Source organism: Stegostoma tigrinum, chromosome 3 (genome assembly GCF_030684315.1).
Source record: "Stegostoma tigrinum isolate sSteTig4 chromosome 3, sSteTig4.hap1, whole genome shotgun sequence".
Classification (NCBI taxonomy): Eukaryota; Metazoa; Chordata; class Chondrichthyes; order Orectolobiformes; family Stegostomatidae; genus Stegostoma; species Stegostoma tigrinum.
In genome coordinates this window covers 134,186,872-134,209,108 of record NC_081356.1, presented here as the reverse complement: position 1 = coordinate 134,209,108, position 22,237 = coordinate 134,186,872, and the positions used below count along the sequence as shown (strand labels likewise).

The 22,237-nt window shown below is 41.3% G+C and overlaps 1 protein-coding gene across 10 annotated transcripts in view; it reads right to left on the bottom strand.

The window, feature by feature from the left end:
- lifra (LIF receptor subunit alpha a) overlaps positions 1–22,237 on the bottom strand; it is a 204,500-nt gene that overhangs the window by 17,319 nt on the left and 164,944 nt on the right. For 9 of the 10 annotated variants that reach the window (XM_059644946.1, XM_059644947.1, XM_059644949.1 and 6 more), the window contains 5 exons: positions 21,167–21,234; positions 16,215–16,425; positions 12,386–12,568; positions 8,104–8,205; positions 536–718 (listed from right to left, as the gene is read on the bottom strand). In XM_059644946.1, the coding sequence (XP_059500929.1) occupies positions 536–718; positions 8,104–8,205; positions 12,386–12,568; positions 16,215–16,425; positions 21,167–21,234 (747 nt within the window). The remainder of the gene's footprint in view (positions 1–535; positions 719–8,103; positions 8,206–12,385; positions 12,569–16,214; positions 16,426–21,166; positions 21,235–22,237) is intronic. The other variant, XM_059644954.1, reaches the window with a different exon arrangement.

Below are 22,237 nucleotides of genomic sequence, written 5' to 3'. Positions count from 1 at the left end.
GAATGTTGACTGGTTACCAGTTGACTCGGACTGGCAGTGACACTGACATGGAGAAATTAACGGGGAAAATAAGCTTGCAAAGCTCCTGGATACTTCAAAAAAAGTCAGAAGGGGCCTGAACATATTCCTTGTTTTGAACAGAACCCAGAGTATGAATATTCATCACTTCTAGAAAATGCACTTAAAAACTCAACTGATTGCTTTAAACTAATGTTAATGTTCGGGCTGCAGCCAGATTCTACTTCTTAAGCCCTTCATGCCACAGTTTAAAGGGTCAAATTCTGAGGACAGCATCCCAGAACATGCTTTAGAAACTTAAAAGACTCAATTGACTGATTTGGCTGGCTGGCAAGAAAAGGCTACCGTGATCTAAATGAATAACAGAACTTCACAAGGCTGAATGGGCTGTTCCTGCAGTGTGCTTGATTACTTGGCACTTCTAAGAACTTAAAAGTTGAATGTATCACTATACATCTACGTGGAAGCTTTGTCCAGCAGAAGCAAATTTTTAAAAATGTGACTCTGGCATTTTTACTTGTGTTCAGCTTTTGACCACCAACAGGCTTGAAAGCTGCTGATTCGTTGTATAGTTTACTGTAATAAATTTTGAAGCCCTGAATGAATCCTCGCTGTTTGTCCACAGGAATGTCACTCCATTTGATCAGTACTGAATCACTAGTGGTTTCCTCAATATCCAGATTCGGAGCTTCAGCTGGGGCTGTGGAATGCAACCAGAGACCGGAGACTGTGTCAAAACTTCAATTCAATTTAACTGACAACACCTTACATATTAAAACAAAAAATAAAGAACAGTAGAGCACAAGAACCCTTCGGCCCACCCAGCCTGCACTGATACATGATATTTTTCTGAACTAACAATCTTCGGCTATTAGCAAACCATCAGAAAACTACAATGCCAGGACTTTTCCAGAGTAGTTTCAAAAAAATGTGCCATCATTTCAGAAAGACTCTTTAAAGAGTTATTTGTATCGATTATATTTCATCCCTCTGTGTCTCATGGGCCTCAAACCTCGGGAGCCAAGAAAGAAAGTGCCCAACCATTTCCATGTCGAAGCCAATGCTACTCATCTCCTTATCACCAGTGAATTCTCAATGTCACATTGCTGTTTTTAGGACGTTGCTGTGTTTTTAAAAAAAGCTTCTGTCTTCTGTAACTTGCTATAGTGACTACACTTTGAAAGTACTTGAATTGACTGTGAAGTATTATGGAACATGTGGATGTTCAGAATGGTGCTATAAACTGACATGTATCATCAAATATTAAAGGATGTAGCTACAGAGATAGTGGATGCATTGGCAGCATGAAGTATTCTTAGACTCTGGAGAAGTCCTACAAGTCTAGAAAACTGTCACATAACACATTCATTTAAAAAGAGATAAAGAGGTAACTATAGGCCAGTTAGCTTAACATCTGTTATTGGGAAAACGTTAGCGTCAATTATAGAGGACGTAATAGCAAAGCATTTGGAAAATACATAATATGATCAAGCAGAGTCAGCATGGCTTCATGAAGGGGAGAACATCTCTGACATAATTACTAGAATCCGTTGAGGTGGTAACAAGCAGGATGGAAAAAGGGAAAGCAATGGATGTAATATATTTAGATTTTCATTTAAGGTAATTCATATTAGACTACTTAATAAGATAATGTGAGAAATAAGGCAAGACTTACACACTTCAGTGTTCTGGAAAGTGTTGCTGAACAAAGATGTTGGGTTGCAGATTCATCGCTCCTTGAAGTTGGAGGCACATGTTGACAGGGTAGTGAAGGCGGCGTTTGGTAAACTGGATTTTATTGGTCAGTAAGAAAGAGTTGGGATGTTAGGTAGTGACTTGATAGAACATTGGTTCGGCCTCTTTTGGAAGCTGCATTCAATTCTAGTCTCCCTCCTATAGGAACAATGTTGCTCGACTTGAAAGGGTACAGAAGATGATTCACAAGGATGTTGCTGGGACTAGGGGTTTTGAATTATACAGAGAAGCTAAATAGGCTAGAGCTATTTTCCCTAGAGCATTGAAGGTTGAGGGGTGATCTTATAGAGGTTTATAAAATCATGGGGGATACGGATAGGGTGAATAGCTAAGTCTATTTCCCAGGTGAGGGAGTCCAAAATGCCGTACGACGAATGGCTGAGGATCCTGGGATTGTATTCGTTAGAGTTTAGAAGGTTGAGGGAAGATCTAATAGAAACTTACAAGATAATGTATGGCTTCAAAAGGGTGGACACTGGAAGTTGTTTCCGTTAGGCAGGGAGACTAGGACCCGTGGGCACAGCCTTAGAATGAGAGGGGGTCAATTTAAAATGGAAATGAGGAGACATTTCTTCAGCCAGAGTGGTGGGCCCGTGGAATTCATTGCTGCGGAGCACAGTGGAGGCCGGGGCATTAAATGTCTTCAAGGCGGAGATTGATAAATTTATGACCTCACAAGGAATTAAGGGGAGTGGAGCTGAAATGCCCATCAGCTATGATTAAATGGCGGAGTAGACTCGATGGGCTGAATGGCCTTACTTCCACTCCTATGTCTTACGGTCTAAAACTAGAGGGCACAAGTTTAAGATGAGAAGGGAAATATTTAAAAGCGACCTAAAGAGAAATTTTTCAGAGGTGATGCGTGCATGGAATGAGCTGCCAGAAATGGTGATGGAGGCTGGTACAATTACACGTTTAAAAGGCATCTGGATGGGTGGATGAACAGGAAAGGTTTGAGAGGGGTATGGGCCAAATGCTGGTAAATGAAACTCGATTAATTTAAGATATCTGGTTGACATGCATAAATTGGGCCACAAGGTCAGTTTCAATGCTGTATAACTCTACTTCTCTATAAGAGCCCATGGTGTTGGAGTTAGTATATCAGCATAGATTAGGGTTTAGATGACTAATAGAAAACAGAGAATTGGAATTAGGAGGGCCATTGTTAGGACAGCAACACGTAACTAGTGGGATCATTGTTGGGGCCACAATTATTTACAATTTATATTAATCACTTGAATGAGGGAAGCAAATGTATAATCATCACGTTTTAGGATTACACAAGCATAGATGGGGGGGCAAGTGGTAAAGCTGACTCGGGTTTTGCAGTCAGTTTAGATGAGTGAGCAAAACCTTGGCAGATGGAATATAGTGTTGGGAAAATGTGAGGTTATATATTTTTGCAGGAAGAATAGAGAAGTTCAACATTCATTAAATGGAGAAAGACTGCAGAAAACCACAGATCAGAAGAATTTGGTAGTCCTCAACCACGAATCACACAAAGCTAACATCCAAGTAATAGAATCCATACAGTGCAGAAAAAGGCCATCCAGGCCACCAAGTGTGCGCTGACTCTCTGAAAATTATTCAGCCAGACCTGGACCACATCCTTCACCTACCCCTGTATTTACCATGGTTAATCCACCTAGCCTGTACATCCCTGGACACTACGGGCAATTTAGCATGGCCAACCACCTAACCTGCACATCTTTGGACTGTGGGAGGAAAGTGCAGCACCTGGAGAAAACTCACGCAAACATGGCTGGAATCAATCCAGTGTTCCTGTAACTGCACCCTCTGGCTACTCACAGGAGATTTTAACAGCTCTACACAAAGCACAAATCCTTCAGAGGGACGATGGCACAGCTTTTCCCTACTCACATTTTTACCAACAAATTCCAGCTTCCTACCTTCTGATTCCTAAGTACTTGGCAATTTCACAACACATGTAGTTATCCAAAAGTCTTTTAAGTGTTGTAACTTGATCTGCATCCACCACTTCCTCAGGCAGTTCATTCAACACACTAACTACTGTCTGGAAACAAAGTTGCCCTGCCTGTCCTTTTAAAATGTTTCTCCTCCTACCTTAAAAATATGTCCCACAGTTTTGGAATTTCCCAGCTTAGGGAAAAAGCCGTTGTTATTCACCTGATCCACCTCCCTCATGATTTTAGAAACCTCTAAGGACACCCCTAGACTTCCAATGCTCCAGTTAAAATGGCCCAGCCTACCAGCCTATTTTTATAACTCAAACCCTCCATTCCTGGCAAATCTTTTCTGAACCCTCTCTAGTTTAATAATACTCTTCCTAAAATAGGGCAAACAGAAACTGCACACAGAATACTAGAAGAGCCTCACTAATGTCTTGTACATGCTGAATATAATGTCCCGACTCCTATACTCAAAGGTCTGAGCAATGAAGATAAGTGTACTAAATGCATTCTTAACCAACTGTCAACTTGTGATGCAAATTTCAAAGAACAGGTTACACTGTTCTATATTACCACCGAGGGCTCTACCATTAATTGTAGAAGTTCTGTCCTTGTTTGTATTGCCAAAATGTAATACTTCATATTTATCCAAATTAAACTCCACCTGCCACTCCTCAGCCCATTGACCCAATTGATCAAGAACGCTTTGTAATCTTGTCAGCCATCAGCTGGAATACTGTACTGTGAACAGTTTTGGGCCCCTTAAATAAGGAAAGCTAGACTGGCAATGGAGGCAGTCCAGTCATTCGACTGAATTCAGAATGGAGAGACTCTCTTACGAGGACAGATTCAGTCGACCAGGCCTACATTCACTGGAATTTAGAAGACTGACAGATATTAAACCATACAAGATTCTTAAGATAGTTGTGGAAAGGTTCTTTCACCTCATGGGGAATAATCTCAGAATAAGGGATCACACATTTAAGACAAAGATGAAAAGGATTTTTTTTCCCCCTCTGAAGGTGGGAAATCTGCGAAATTCTTTAAGGCAAAAGGCTGTTGAGGCTGGGTCGTTAAGTATATTCAAGCTGAGACAGCGTTTTAGTCAGTAAGATAATGAAGGGCTATGTGGAAAAGGCAGGAAAATGGAGTTGAGGAAGATCAAACCAGCCATGATCTCAACAGATGGTGGAGGAGAGTCGATGGGCTGAATCCCTTACTTTTGCTCCGACATCTTTTAGTCTTTTTGATCTTTCTTCCCTCAATGCATAAAATGGAAAATGGTCTGGGGGTTCTTCTAGCTTGGAAACACAAATGATACAGCACAATTCTTTTGATCCACTGTGGCTACAGCAGCTCTCTGAAAATTCTTCCCTTTTTTAAAATTCATTCATAGAGTGTGGGCATCACTTGGTCAGTATTTGCTGCCTATCACAAATTCCCCGGTCAAGATGATGGTGAGCTTCTTTCATGAACTGCTGCAGTCATGGTGTGTAGGGACATCCATCATGCTGACAGGGAGAAAGTTTTCAGATTTTGACCCAACAACACAAAGATTGGTGAAATAGTTGCATGTCAAAATGGTATATGGCTTGAAGGTGAACTTGTAGGTGGTAGAGTTTCCATTCATGTGGTGGAGGTCACCAGTTTGAAAGATGCTCTCTCAGGAGCCATGAAATGAGTTGAATTAGCCCCACTGCCTTGTTGCTTCCCCATAATGCTGCAAACGTATTTCTTTATCAAACTTCCTTTTGAAATTTAATCTTCAAATCAGAAGCCACTAAAAACCAGACATTGCTTTTCTGATAACACCTTGTACTGTAAAATGAGATGTAAAATAAATGTAAACTGTTTCCCCTATATTTTCTTGCCAACTATTTTAAATCAATGCCTTCAGGTTATTGTTTGAAGCAGAGACATAGAAAATGAGATTTAGGAGAGGAGCAGGCAATTCAACTGTTCAGCTTGCTGCGCTATCAGGGCTCATCTCATCTCGGCCTCAACTTCGTTTTCCTCTTCGCTTCCTCCATAACACTTTAACGCAATACTAGTTTTCTTTTACTCATTCACAGGATGTGGACTTCTCTCGTTTGGCTAGAATTTATTATCCATCCCTGATTGTCCAGAGGGCAGTTACGAGTTAACCACATTGCTGTGGATGCAAAGTCACATGTAGGCCAGACCAGGTAAGGATGACAGATTTCCTTCCCTAAAAGATTTTACTGAACGTGATTGATTTCATTGTCATCATTAGCTCCTTAATTCCAGGTTCTTTATTGAATTTAAATTCCACCATCTGCTTTGATGGGATTTGTAATCAGACCCCCAGAATATTAGTGGAGTTCTTGGAAGCGGATGATAACGGTACACAATATTACAGGTAGGTGGTGGCTAGTGGTATTATCGCCAGACTGTTAATCCAGACACCCAGATAGTGTTCTGGGGGCCTGGGTTTGAATCCTGCCACAGCAGATGGTGGAATTTGAATTCAATAATTTTTTTAAAAATTGAAATAAAGAATCTAATGATGGCCATGACTCCATTTCTGATAATCAGCAAAACCCATCTGGTCACTAAATGTCTTTTGGGGAAGGAATCTGCCATTCTTATCATGTCAGGTCTACATGTGATTCCAGATCCACAGCATTGTGGTTGACTAACTGCCCTCTGGGCAATTAGGGATGGGCAATAAATGCTAGCCAGCATCTCACGATTGGATTAAAAAGGTGCAATCTCACTAATGACTTGTACAGTTGCAGCAACACTTCCCTACTTCTATTCTCTATACCTTTGGCAATAAAAGTATGAAAAATCCATTTGCTTTAGTTATTTCTTGCTGCACCTGCATATTGTTTTCTCTGATTCATGCTTGAGATACAAAGATCCCTCTGCACTGAAAAAACAATTTTTAGATAATATGTTGCCTTTCTATTACTAATTAATTGGCCTTATTACACAATATCAAATCTAGAACAATATGTTCCTGGTTGTATCCACAATATAATGCTCCAAGCAACAATCTGTAATCCAATGAACTCTTCCTGGAGGCTACCCTTGCCAATTTGATAATCCAGTCTATATGCATATTAAAATCACCTATAATTATTGCTGCACTTTTGTTACAAATGTCCAGTATTTCGTGGTTTATAGTGTGCGCTATTGCAGAACTACTCTTCGGGGACCTCCAACAGTTACTCTTCTGTAATGTGAACTGTTTTCAAAACAACTATATGTATCTCCCCAAGTTATCTAACCTCCATTTCATTCTCCACAGTAAGAAAAACTGACAAAATATTTATTTAATATTTCTCCAATCTCCTGAGGTTCAACACAAATACAACCTCTTTTACCTTTAAGGGGCTCTACTTGCTCTATAGTTGCTCTTTTGCTCAAAGAACTTGTACAATCTCTTCGTATTATCAATATCTCATTTGCCAAGGCTATCTCACACCCATTCTGTGCCCTCCGGACCTCGTTTCTTAAGAATGCCCTTACACTCTTCATACTGTTCAAGAGATTCATCTGAGCCCAGTGTCTACATCTATATTTTTTATTCTTGGCTGGAACACAAAATCTTTATTTATTCATTGTTCTCTCATCCTACCAACCTTAACTTTTGCTCTAAAAAGATCACAATGATTCAGAATTCTCATTACACTTTTGAAAGCCTCCCACTTATCAGACATTGCTTTACCTGCAAACAGTTTACTCCAGTCAAAGCTCTTGTCTCATTCACAATTATAATTAGCCTTACTCCAGTAAAAAAACTTTAATTTTTATGGAAGATTTTATCATTTCCTATAACTACCTTAAAACAATAGAATTACGATCACTAGATGCAAAGTGTCCCCCAATTATCACTTCAGTCACTCGCCCTGTCTTACTATACAAGAGAAGATCAAGTTTTTGTCCTCCTTTAGTAGAAGCATTTACATACTAATAATGAAAGTTTTCCTGAACGCATTTAACAAATTCCACACCATCCAAACCTTTAACACTATGGTAATCCCAGTCAATGTTTGGAAAATTTAAAACACTTCCTATAACAACCTTATTATTCTTGCATATATCAGAGACCTCTCTCCATATTTGTTCCTCAATTTCCCTCTGACAAACAAGGGGTCCATAGTATAATCTCATCAAGGAGATTATTCTTCTGTTCATTTCTAATTTCAAACCGTATATTTTCACTGGACAATTTTTCTGGAATATCTTCTCTAGTTACAGCAGTAATGTTCTCCTTAATCAAAAACACCACTTCCCCTCCTTTTCTGCCTCTCTTTCTATCCTTCTGATAGCATCTGAAACCCGCAACATCAAGCGCAAGAGCTGTACGTCCCTCAGCAAAATTTCTGTAATAGCTATGATGTCCCAATCGTACGCTCCCAATATTACTTACCCAGTTCACGTGTATACCCGACCAGCCTCTTCAGTAAGTAATCTCCACCATCCCTGCACTCGTGAACCTCAAGCATGTACAGTACTCCAACTTGCAAGTTATCTGAGCAAAATATTGGAGCTCATTATCAAAATGATAGAAAACAACTGCACACTTAAAAATTTAAAAGGCAGCTTTCTGAAATTTGGTGCGGCCTCAGTCCAAAGGTAACATGGTAAGTAGCACAAGATCAACATTTTCACTTTGAAGAAACCAAAGGATAATTGTGGAAAATGGAGAAGAAAACGATCAGCCATTGTGTGTCAGAGGCAGATTGGTGAGGGCAGTGCCCCAGAGCCCAGCACCACTGTTTTCACCCGGGCATGAAGAATGCATTTGAAGTAGATGCAGGTACCATTTTGAATAGATCCAGATACTTCTTCGGGAGAAACTAACTGCCCTTTGGGAAAGACTATATCTTAGTGAAGGTAAAAGTCGACATGTAATTTTGTCTTTTAAAAGTGTATGAGCTCTGTGTAACACAAACTTTTGGGCCTTTTAAATTCCTTTCCTGTAAAATTTAAAAGTGCTTGCTTAACAAAAAAAAAAAATGCTGATAATTTCCCTCTCTGCATATCCAGGTCTGAAAGCTACAAGAGAATTTTGCGGCATGACTGACTCCACAACCTCTCATCATCATACTGGAGTACCTCTTGGTTCACAGTCTGACTTATAGCTCCAAGTGCCATTAAGGTTTATGGTGTGGGAAAATGAATACAACTGCTTATTTTTATAAAGGAATAGGTGTTGAATGAAATGCTTGCTTCATCAGGAATTTAGTCGTTGAAGGAATTTACATGTATTGGATTGGTTTTATGAATGAATATTTATTTTTAAAATGTCTATGACATTCAAAAGAATATTGAACTCCAGGATTATCAGGACTATTGGGATGCTTAGAGGCATAGACTGACATGAATGGCTTCAAGGGAAGTGGGGTGAGTCGAGGCACATAAGCTACCATGGAGGCCATGACGGTCCATGGGAGTGTTAGAGGGGCTTAGCTGATATAGACAATGTGAGGGGTCATCAGCTCCTGGAGGTATGTATGAGGGGCCATTGAATGGCTGGAGGGACACAGGTTAGCATTGTAGCATGAGGGCCATGGATTGGAAAGTGGGGCAAGGTTGTTAGTAATTGGGATGCCTTTAAAGCTGATACTTTTTCATTTCAAGTGCTTCTTGCGCACGAGAGGTCATGTAATTGTTGTTATAGCAGTCATCTTTCTCCCTCAAACATGAATAATTTCAAATAAGCAGAAACAAATGGAAGGTGGCAGTAAAGACCACCAATGTGATAATATTCCACAAGTTGATGTCAACAAAATATATAGCATGATTTGGACCCTCTAATCAATGCAGTGATTAGGAAATTAAAGGCTTTGTTCCTACACAGAAACAAAACAATCATTAAGATGTATAGTTATCATTATGTGATGAGTAGCTGACCAATGTCCATTGGCTAGAATAATAATTGACACAGTGTAAACTCCCTGTTAGCAGAGACAGAACATATCAAAGAGTGCTCAGAGTCAAAAGGCAGTCCTCATCAGGCAACTATCTTCTTCAAACAGAAGATAGACCAGAAGTGAATGAAGGAAGAGTGCCTTAAAATGTCAGCTGGAGAGCAAGATACTGCCTACATAGCTTCAATGAGTTCGACACTCCAGGCCTACTGTCTGTACATCCTCTGATATCAATTAATCTTCCTCAATTGTCATGGCTGTACTGTATATTTCTATTACCCACTTAATTAATGCTGTTTGTTTACATGAACATTTCGAAGGCCTCAGCATACAAGTCTACAAGTGCTGGAATATGCGATTAGAATAGATGCATGTTTGATGACCAACTGAACATGATGGTTCCAAATATCTCTTTCCAGCTGTGAAAACTCCAAGACCAGAACAAACAAAAAACAAAATGCTGAAGATTCCTTAACAATTCTTTGACTTCCTTCATTAGGCAACTCTGATCCCCTTCCAAGAATTCATCTTACTCAGTGAGAACTTCTTTTACTGTGAATAATGAACTATGAAACGTCTGCCATTGTTCATCTTTTTTGCTAAACTCCTTTCTCAGTTCACTCCAGCCAACTCATTCACATGTTAGAATAATAAGGTGTAGAGCTGGATGAACACAGCAGGCCAAGCAGCATCACAGGAGCAGGAAAGCTGACATCTCGGGCTGAGACCCTTCTTCAGAAAATGAAGGCAGAAAATGAAAAATCTAGGCCCGAAACATCAACTTTCCTGCTCCTATGAGGCTGCTTGGCCTGCTGTGTTCATCCAGCTCTATACATTGTTATCTCGGATTCTCCAGCATCCGCAGTTCCTACTATCTCTCAATCACATGTTGCTTCCCTTCATTTAAATTTAACCTACTTGCTTCTAACCCAAGTTCTTCACTCTTAAACTGAATGCTAAATTCTACCTTTATGATCTCTGCTCTCTTGAGAGTCTTTTAATCCGAGATCATATATTCAACTTGGCTCAATACACATCACCAGACCAAAAAGGAAACTAACCTAAATATATTTTATGAAGACTTTTTCTACCAATTTAGTTTTCCCAATCTACACGAAAGATTCACATCACCCATGAATAGTATAATGCCTTTTTTACATGCCCTCATTATCTCCTGCTTTATTCCCTGCCTACAGATCAGAAACTCTCAAGGGGGAGCTATGGATAATACATATCATTCCATTTTTCAACTTGGTATTTCTTACTTCCTGCCATATGGATTCTACATTATCCAATTCAAGATCATTTCATGCCAACATCCAACTCTCACGATCAAAACGATCTACCATTCTTCCCTTCCTGCCTGACCTTTTCAAAAAGCCATATCCTTCGAAAGTTCAGTTCCCAGCTTTGATGTCCGTGTAACCATGTCTCTGTAATGGATACAAGATCATATCCATTTACTTGGATCTGCATTATTATTTCACTTATTTCAAGTAAACAGCAAATCCACACTGACTCTACTTGCTTTGTATCAGAGATAATGGGAACTCCAGATGCTGGAGAATCCAAGATAACAAAGTGTGGAGCTGGAGGAACACAGCAGGCCAAGCAGCATCTTTTTGTGCTCCTGAGATGCTGCTTGGCCTGCTGTGTTCATCCAGCTCCACACTTTGTTATCCTGACTCTAGTTGCTGTTTTTTTTTTCTTGAATTCTTGTACTTTCTGGTCCTTCCTGTCCCACTCAGGATAGCATTATCTAAGTAGCTGCCTTGCAATAACAACATATTCTTTTGCTGTGCAAGCCTATATATCTAACCCTACCAAACATTCCAACGATCTAATGACTTTAAAGCCTTCTCTACAACTCTAGTTAACCAATTTGTCAGGACCTGGACCCATCACTCTTCACATGAAGTCTGTTCTACTGAAACAGTTCCTCTCTAATTTAGTACTGGTGCCAGTGTTCAAAACCTGAAATCCATTCTTCCTACACCAATCTTTTAGCCTGTGGCTTAAGTAGTGTGATTGACTATAACAGGACCAGTCATTATGGCAGTCTGTGACAGAAAAGCTCGAAGTGGGTGCTGAGGGGCCAGATCAGCAGAAGAAAAGAATTTTAACTTTTAAATGATATTTGATGACCCTTGGTGTCAGTGATATTAGGGAGGAATTACTAATAAATCCATTGGATCTATCGTGATTGTAGTTGCTAATCTATGTGTGCATGGGATATTCGATGAGAGTACAATACTCACATTTAGAAAAACTCTGAGCATTAGAAACAAGTTGTGTGTGTTGTATAGACTGTACTATTGTGAAAACTTGTCTTGTAAATTCTTGTTACTTATTCAAAATTTTGTGGATTTATTCTCTTACTAAGTCTTCTGGATCACATCCAATGTCTAAATTGAAAATTAATCCCTAACTAGATTGCAATTTAATGGGGTGATCTGATCTGGGATTATAACAAAGTTAGGACTGTGGAGTGAAATCATAATAGGGTCTGTGATCATGTGTCTCTATTCTAGAAATTTCTGGAGGGGTAGTATCGCCTCCCTAAACATAATTTAATGTTGTGAGAGATCAGAAATTTTAAATAGTAAAGCAAAGTAGTACAGTGGGAGAAGACACAACCCTGGGGATTCAGACAGATAAGCACTCAGAAGGTGCAGGCCTATATAAAGCAGAAGAGAGATCCAAAGCACAAAATAATCCAAAAGAACAGGAATGCCAAGGAGTCTGAAGCAAAACAGTTTTTGATGACAAATACATCACCTGATTTTATTATGGCGCTTGTAACATTTGAAGGAAATTTCTGCCAGTCCACATTACAAGTAGAGTTACTCAAGTTTTGGCACCACTCTACAGTGTATCCACAGTTCTCAACTTCCTGCCTCAGCCAAGTCACATTAAATCCGTCTCCAGTACCACTGGTTTTGATGTAGCCTACGTGTTCATCTAGAAAGAAAGAAGAAATTTAGAGAATAGTTGCCTGGAAGAGAAAGTAAATGAGCAAGATATTGAGGCAGTATGATTCAGATCCATGTTGTGGAATTCATTGCACATGCCAGTGTAAGATTAAAAAGAAAAACTTATAAAGCATTTTTCATAACCAATGAAGCACTTCTGAAAAGTAACTGCTTCAAGAAGTACTATCAAGTCTGAGACATTGATCTGCAAGGTTAACGCATAAAGTTTTGGCAAAGATTTGTAGCTCGGGTTGCGGATGAAGTTCTTAACTTGCTCACTGAGCTGGCTTGTTTTTGTTCAGACATTTTGTCACCCCATGCTAGGTGACATCATCACTGGAGCCTCCAATGAAGCAAGGTTATTCTACTCTGCTTGGAATTTCTACTGTCTGGTCCATTATGGTGAGTACTGTTATTTCCAATTTTGATCTGTATGGGTTTGTACATGGGGACCAATTCTATATGCTTGTTGATTGCAGTATGGCTGGAGAACCATGCCTCTAGAATTCCCTTGCGTGTCTATATTTGGCTACTACAGTTACTTTACCCCAGTTAAATTGATGGCCTTCAATGTCTGAATGTACCAATATTAAGGAGAGTTCATCGTGCTGTTTTGCTGCTAGCTGATGTTCATGTATTCTGACAGCTAGTTTCCTTCCTGTCTGTTTGATGTAATGTTTGTCACATTGCATTGTATTTTGTAACCCACGTTCATTCTGCATGTTATGGAAATGGAGTCTTTAATCCTTCTAAGTGTTTGTCATAGAGTGGCTGTGGGCTTGTGGTCACTGTGATTCCTAGGGGTCTTAGGAGTCTTCTCAGATCCGATTTGTTCTTGATGTAGGGCAGTGTGGCCAGTGTGTTATGTTGTACTGTGTCCCCCTGTTGTTATCTGTTTTATAGGCATCTATGGATGACGTTGTGGGGATAACCATTTAAAGTGAGGATTTTGTATAAGCCCTCAGGTTTTGGAGTAGATTTGTAGCTCGGGCTCTGGGTGTTGTGGTTGGTTGGCTCGCTGAGCCGGTTTCTTGTTTCGCAGACATTTCATTACCCTGCTTGGTCACATCCTCAGTGCAGCCTCCGATGAAGCGTCAGTGTGTTTTCCCGCCCGGTTTTTAAAACTCTGGGATCCATTGAGATGGATTGCTCACTTCCAGTTTAACTTCGCAGTGGAATGTATATGGCATCAAGTTCAATGTGTTTGTTAATAGCATGCTTTGTGGAGTGCCATGCTTCCAGGAATTCTCGTGCTTGTCTCTGCCTAGCCTGTCCCAGAACCTTGGTGTTGTCCCAGTTGAATTGGTGGTTCTCCTTGTCCGTGTGGATTGAGATGAGTGAGTGTTAGTCGTGTCTTTTTGTAGCCAGTTGGTGTTCATGTAGTCTTGTTGTTAGTTTCCTTCCTGTTTGTCTGATGTAGTGCTTCTCGCACATTCTGCAGGGGATCTTGTAGAATCAGTTGGTCCTGTTCATGGCGGGGAGTGGGACTTTAGTTCGGGTAAGCAGTTGTTGTAGGGCTGACGTGGCTTGAGTGCCACTCTGATGCCCAGCGGTCGTAGGGCATCAACAAACAATCAACAAAGGGTAACAACACACTACAGAAACATGGAACTACGCCAAGAGGAAGCAGGATACCTCTTCCAAGTGTTCAAGGATAATGGATATCCAAAGAACTGGGTCAGAAGATTCCTGGAAGGAACACTATCGGAAAGGTACTACATGCCCCGACACACTCATCACACTACCCTACATCAGGAACATGTCAGAACTCACCACAAGACTCCTATGACCGCTGGGCATCAGAGTAGCACGTCAACCCTGTGACAACTGCTCACCCAAACTAAAGACCCATTCCCCACCATGAGCATGACCAATGTCATCTACAAGATCCCCTGCAGAGACTGCGAGAAACACTACATCAGAAGTGTGAACAGGAAGGAAACTAACAACAAGACTACATGAACACCAACTGGCTACAAAAAGACACGACCAATATTCACTCATCTCAATCAACATGGACAAGGAGAATCACCACTTCAACTGGGACAACACCACCAAGATCCTGGGTCAGGCTAGGCAGAGACAAGCACAAGAATCCCTAGAAGCATGGCACTCCATGAAGCATGCTACTAATAAACACATTGAGCTCGACCCCGTATACATTCCACTATGAAGGTAAACCAGGAGTGAGGCAATCCATCTCAATGGGCCCCAATCTGTCTTAAATCTATCACCCCTCAATTTGTAGCTCTGCCACCTCGTACGAGCTGACGTCCTCATCCTTAGAAAAAGACTCTCACTGTCCACCCTATCTAATCCTCTGATCATCTTATATGTCTCTATTAAATCCCTTCTTAGCCTTCTTCTCTCCCATGAGAACATTGTTTGTCAATCACTCTATTTTAACATCCAGAAACAGAAGCTGATTTTTGTTTTCTTCTTCCCTTGTGAATTTAATCCAATATGCTGTTAATGAGGTGGTGGGTCTCTTCTAATTTGCTGCGTTTAATAATGACAAATGTGTCATATACGTACCGGATCCACAGATTGGGCTGAATCCAGGGAGAGTGGTGTGTTCTAGGCTTTGCATGACTGTTTCTACGATGAGTCTTGAGGTGGGTGACGCCATTGGTGTACCGTTGAACTGTTTGTATATTTGACCATTAAAGACGAAGTGTGAAGTGAGGCAGAGGTCTGGTAATTTAATTATGCGTCTTTGCTCACAGAGCTGCTAGTCTGCATTGCTGTTTCCTCTCGTAATGTGGCCACTGTTTCTTTGGCGAGTGGGATGATGATTGATGTGAATAAAGCTGTGATATCAAAGGATACCATACTCTCGCTGTCACTGATTTTTATGTTCGAGGGTATTGAGGAATTCTTGGGTTGAGTGAATAGAATGGGGTGAGGAAACAGCAATGCAGACCAGCAGCTCAATCAGCAAGGATGTATACTTAAATTACTAGACCTCAGCCTCACCACAGACTTCATCTTTAATGGTCAAAAACAAGCCAGCTTGGCAAGCAAGTCAACAACCGCAAGTTTAATGCACAGTCATCAGAAACAGTGATTTGGCCAGTTTCCTTCTGTTTAGCAGGTCAGGAATTACCCAAAAAGGCAAGACCGAAATAAATGCTCAATAACTAAAACTGTAACCTACGGCTTGAAGCTAAACATACAGTTGTCTTCAGCCTCTACCCAGAAAACAAAATTCTGTGTTCTGAAGAAGGGTCATTCAACCCAAAATGTTAACTTTGCTTTCTCTCCACAGGTGCTGCTAGATTTTTCCTGCAATTTCTGATTTTGTTTCAAATTGCCACCATCCACAGTTCCTTGATTTTCGTTTTAAAAAATAAAACGAGGAGGCACAAAGCTGTTATCTTATTCATATTCAGTGGACCTCATTGACAGGGTCTGAATTTATTGCCTATTCTTAGTTACCTGAGAAGACAGTGGTGCGTCTTACTTGACTGAGTGAATGTATTAGGTCACTTAAAGAAAAGATCCAACCACTCTTATTAGGTTTCAGAAGTCGGAAGCAGATAGATCATTTTATTAGAAGTGCTGAGGGATCTTACTGACAGTGCAAAATTAGAACCATCGGACAAAGTAACTAGGAATAACTGCTTAGTACCCACCGTTAGTGTGTGGAGGGATCCTAATCACAGAAGGCGGTGATGTCCCAGCACTATTTCGTGCTATAACTGTAATTACATAGGCAGCTTCATCGAGATCTATTGCTATGCTCGACATTGACATCTCAACTGTGGTTGACGAATTGCTTCCTATCTTCATCCAAGTTACATTGTAGGATAAAATGTGACCGTTCGCCTCAGCATCTGAAAGTGGCTAAAAGAAAGAGGGAGACTGAAGCTGTTTACTATTAGTCAAATTGTTTTGGTTCCTGGACAGGGAGTGTTCTGTTTAGCTGATAGGCAATTCCTCAGTTTCATATACAACTTGTCTCTCAGTAAGTTGCTTAGTTGTTCCTGTTCCAACAGCAGCACCATGTTCAATGGGAAAAATATACTGCTATGCGCACAGCACAGAGAAGATTCACAAGATTGATTCCTGGAATGTATGCTTCTTGTATGGGGAGAGATTGGGTCTGAATTTATTGGCGTTTGGAAGAATGAAAGGGGATTTCTTTACAATGTGTAAAGTTTGGACAGGCTGGATGAACATCATGTTTCTCCTAGTCAATGGATCCAGGACAAGGGGTGATGGTCTCCAGGTACAGGGTAGGGCATTTTGGGCTGAGGTGATAAGTTTCTTCACTCAGGGGATTCTCAAGGTTCACCATGCTCAAACACAGGAGGCGAAGACACTGAATAAATAAAATTTCTGTTGGCTAAACATGTGGAGGGAAATGGAGACAGAGTCAGGATATGGCATTGAGATAGAGGATCAGAATGATCATGTTGAATCATGGAGCATTTCACCGACCCGTGTTATGCTCCTCTTGCTCAATGTGGGAGCTCACGGACAGGGCTGATGTCCCTGACTCCTTCGCGTGTAGGAAGTGTGTCCAGCTGCAGCTCATTAGACCGCATGATGGCTCTGGAGCTGCGGATGGATTCACTTTGGAGCATACGCGCTGCTGAGGGGTTCGTGGATAGCACGTTTAGCAATTTGGTCACACCGCAGATTAGGATTGCTGAGGGAGATAGCGAATGGGTGACCAAAAGGCAGAGGAAGAGCAGGGAGGAAGAACAGGAAGGCAGTGCAGGTGTCCCCTGCGGTCATCTCCCTCCAAAACAGGTATTCCATTTTGGATACTGTTGGGGGAGATGGCTCACCAGGGGAAGGCAGCAGTGGCCAGGTTCATGGCACCGTGGCTGGCTCTGCTGTACAGAAGGGCGGGAAAAAGAGTGGAAGGGCGACAGTCATTGGGGATTCAATTGTAAGGGGAGTAGATAGGCAGTTCTGCGGTTGAAAACGGTACTCCCGAATGGTATGTTGCCTCCCAGGTGCACGGGTCAGGGATGTCTCCGATCGGCTGCAGAACATTCTGAAGGGGGAGGGTGAACAGCCAGTTGTCGTGGTGAATATAGACACCAACGAAATAGGCAGAAAATGGGATGAGGTCCTACAAGCAGAATTTAGGGAGTTAGGAACCAAGTTAAAAAGTAGGACCTCAAAGGTAGTTATCTCAGGATTGCTACCAGTGCCACGTGCTAGTCAGTGCAGAAATGAAAGAATAGCCAGGATGAATGCGTGGCTTGAGAGATGGTGTAGGAGGGAGGGGTTCAGATTTTTGGGACATTGGAATCGGTTCAGGGGAAGGTGGGACTACTACAAATTGGATGGTCGACACCTGAGGTGGACTGGAACCAATGTCCTTGGGGGTGCTTTTGCTAATGCTGTGGCGGAGGGTTTAAACTAATGTGGTAGGGGGATGGGAACCAAACATTGCACAGAAAACAGGTAGTAACGAAAGCCTGTAGGGAACTAGATAATGGAGTCAGTATGACTAAAGGGAATAGTAGTCAGATGATGAACACAAAGTTTTGTACAGCTGCAGCATAACCTCTTGGTTCCGGAACTCGATCCCTCTATTAATAAAAGCTAAAACACTGTATGCCTTCTCAACAGCCCTGTCAACCTGGGTGGCAACTTTCAAGGATCTGTGTACATGGACACCGAGATCTCTCTGCTCATCTACACTACTAAGAATCTTACCATTAGCCCTGGACTTTGCCTTTCGGTTACTCCTACCAAAGTGCATCACCTCACACTTGTCTGCATTAAACTCCATTTGCCACCTCTCAGCCCAGCTCTGCAGCTTATCCATGTCTCTCTACAACCTACAGCATCCTTCATCACTATCCACAACTCTACCAACCTTAGTGTTGTCTGGAAATTTACTAACCCATCCTTCTACGCCCTCATCCAGGTCATTTATAAAAATGATAAACAGCAGTGGACCCAACACCAACCCTTGCGGTACACCACTAGTAACTGGTATCCAGGATGAACATTTCCCATCAACTACCACCCTCTGTCTTCTTTCAGCAAGCCAATTTCCGATCCAAACTGCTATATCTCCCACGATCCCATTCCTCCACATTTTGTACAAATAGCGACCACAATTCCGCAAGTTTTACAATACTCATGGACAAGGATGGGAGTGGTCCTAAAGGAAGAGTTCTAAACTGGGGGAAGGCCGACTATACCAAGATTCGGCAGGATCTGAGGAATGTAGATTGGGAGAAACTGTTTGAAGGTAAATCCACATTTGATATGTGGGAGGCTTTTAAGGAGAGGTTGATTAGTGTGCAGGAGAGACATGTTCCTGTGAAAATGAGGAATAGAAATGGCAAGATTAAGGAACCATGGATTACAGGTGAAATCGTGAGACGAGCTAAGAGGAAAAAGGAAGCATATGTGAGGTCTAGGCGACTGAAGACAGATGAAGCTTTGCAAGTATATCAGGAATGTAGAGCGAATCTGAAACAAGGCATTAAGAGGGCTAAGAGACGACATGAGATATAGCTGGCAAACATGGTTAAGGAAAATCCCAAAGCCTTTTATTCATATATAAAGAGCAAGAGGGTAACTAGAGAAAGGATTGGCCCACTTAAGGACAAAGAAGGGAAGTTATGTGCTGAGTCAGAGAAAATGGGTGACATTCTTAATGAGTACTTTGCATCAGTATTCACCAAGGAGAGGGACATGATGGATGTTGAGGTTAGGGATAGATGTTTGCTTAGTCTAGGACAAGTTGACATAAGAAAAGAGGAAATGTTGGGAATCCTAAAAGACATTAAGGTGGACAAGTCCCCAGTCCGGATGGGATCAAATCCCAGGTTACTGAGGGAAGTGAGAGAGGAAATAGCGAGGGCCTTAACAGATATCTTTGCAGCATCCTTAGACACGGGTGAGGTCCCGGAGGACTGGAGACTTGCTAATGTCGTCCCCTTGTTTAAGAAGGGCAGCAAGGACAATCCAGGTAATTATCGAACGGTGAACCTGACGTCAGCGGGAGGGAAGCTACTGGAGAAGATACTGAGGGATAGGATCTATTCCCATTTGGAAGAAAATGGGCTTATCAGTGATAGGCAACATGGTTTTATGCAGGGAAGGTCATGTCTTACCAAATTAATAGAATTCTTTGAGGATGTGACAAAGTTGATTGATGAGGGAAAGGCTATAGATGTCATACACATGGACTTCATTAAGGCATTTGATAAGGTTCCCCATTGCAAGCTGATGGAGAAAGTGAAGTCACATGGGGTCCAGGGTGTGCTCGATAGATGGATAAAAAAACTGGCTGGGCAACAGGAGACAGAGGGTAGTAGTAGAAGGGAGTTTCTCAAATTGGAGACCTGTGACCAGTGGTGTTCCACAGGGATCTATGCTGGGTCTACTGTTGTTTGTGATATATGTAAATGATTTGGAGGAAGGTGTAGGTGGTCTGATCAGCAAGTTTGCAGATGACACTAAGATTGGTGGAGTAGCAGGTAGTGAAGGGGGCTGTCAGAGATTACAGCAGAATATAGATAGACTGGAGAAAATGGATACAGGAGTAATTTTCTTTGTACTCCTATATCCATTTTCTTTGTTTCTATCCCTCAGCTTTTATTATTCCTAACTGCATATGTTGTAGTTATTATCTCTTCAAGAACAAAGAGACCTGGTTATGCATGTCATTTTTGTAGGTGGCAGGAGCGGTTAGCAAAGTGTATGACACCTCACTCATCATAAATGAAGACATTGAGTACAAAAGCAGGGAAGCAATACCACTTTAAGGCATGTGATCGTGACGTAGACAAAGATAATCTCTTCCTATTGGTTTGGGACACAGATTTAAGATTTTGGGCAACAGACAAAAGGACACATAGAAAGGTAGAAATCAGGAGCAGAAATAGGCCATTCGGCCTTTTGAGCTCATGCTGCGATTCAGTATGATTAAGGCTGATCCTCTACCTCAACATCATATTGTCACTTTATCTCTATATACCCCTTAATTCCTTTAATATCTAAAAATCTATCAGTCTCTTCTTTTTGAATATAATCAGTGACCTAGCCCCCAAAGCCTTCTATGGAAGGAATTCCACAGTTTGACCCTCTTGACCTATAAGATTGAACCTTTTCTCATGCAGTAAGTGGTAATGATCAGGAACTTGCTATCCACAATGACACTAAGAGCAGAGTGGATCAATTCTTTCAGAAGAAATTTGTTGCCAATTTGAATGAATCTTACTTGCAGGGAGACAGGGATTCAGTGAGGGAATGATTAGAAAGCTCACTGGAAAGTCAACATGAACTTGATGTATCAAGTGGCCGTTTTGTGTGGTGAATACAGCATCTGAGGAGAGAAACAGAGTTAACATTTCAGGTCCATGACCTTCAGTATTGAGTCCAATGAAAGGTCAGCGACTGAAAAATCTCTCCACAGATACTGCCTGACCTGCTGTTGCCATTTGCTAGGCAATCAATTCCAGATGCTTCAGTTTTTCTATAGAACAGAAACAACTTGCCCCTAGTACTCTGCGACCTCCTCCAGGCCTTAGCCTCCTTCCTAAAATTTTGAATTTTTGCCAGGACTTTCACCTCATGTCTCAATGTTACCATTTGTAGTTCTTACCTTCCAGTAAATAGTCACAGTCCTGTTTGGCATAATCTTTCTCCAGACATTCAGGCTGGTTGATGGAGCTGTAATTAGAGGAATTTGAGAGACATATGGGCATAAGAGGGAAAAACATTTGACATACATCATCTGTCAACTTTCTAATATGGAATTACATAGAGCATAGAAGAATGCATCGCAGAACAGGCCCTTTGGCCCTCGGTGTTGTGCCGATCTGTGAACTAATCTAAGCCCTTCCCCTACACTATCCCATCATCATTCATATGCTTATCCAAGGACTGTTTAAATGCCCCTAATGTGGCTGAGTTAACTACAGTGGCAGGCAGGGCGTTCCATACCCTTACCACTCTCTGAATTATCTTGTTACTGCATGGTACCCCAAATGTATTTTATGGAATCAAGAATGTGCTCTTCCCAATTTGTCACTTAGTTTAACCCAGATTGGATTTTTATAAGTTTACCGGCAAAAACACGACTTCAAGCTGCGTAGTACCGCCACCAACACAGATAAAACAGAAAGCAGTTTAGGCAGAGTGCTATGAAACCTCTACATTTGCATTTAATGTGCAAAACCAGACATTTCATCAGAGGTGATGCAAACTTCCAGAATGTCCCTTGTGTATTATTACAGTAATTTCAACTGTGAACATATCACTGCTTCTTAAAACATGATATTCCTAATCACATCCACTTGGTCAGTCTTTCTGCCATCCTTAGGAGTATTTTAATGGAACAGTGTAGAGAGAAACCTATTCTATATCTAACCCTGTGCTGTACCAATCTGGATATGTTTAATGGGGAGAGCATAGATGACATTTTACTCATTATCAGAATCCAGTGTTGCGCCTGTCCTGAGGGTGTCTGATGGAAACAGCATAAAGTGGGCTTTACTCTGTACCTATCCCTGCGCTGCACCCATCCTGGGAGTGTATTAAGGGACAGCACACAGTGAGCTTTACTCTATTTAATCCATGCCATTCCTGTCATGAGGATATGATGATGGAGATAGTGCAATGGGAGTTTTACTTTACATACCATCAAGTTTATGAAGTTTCGGTTTAATCCTTA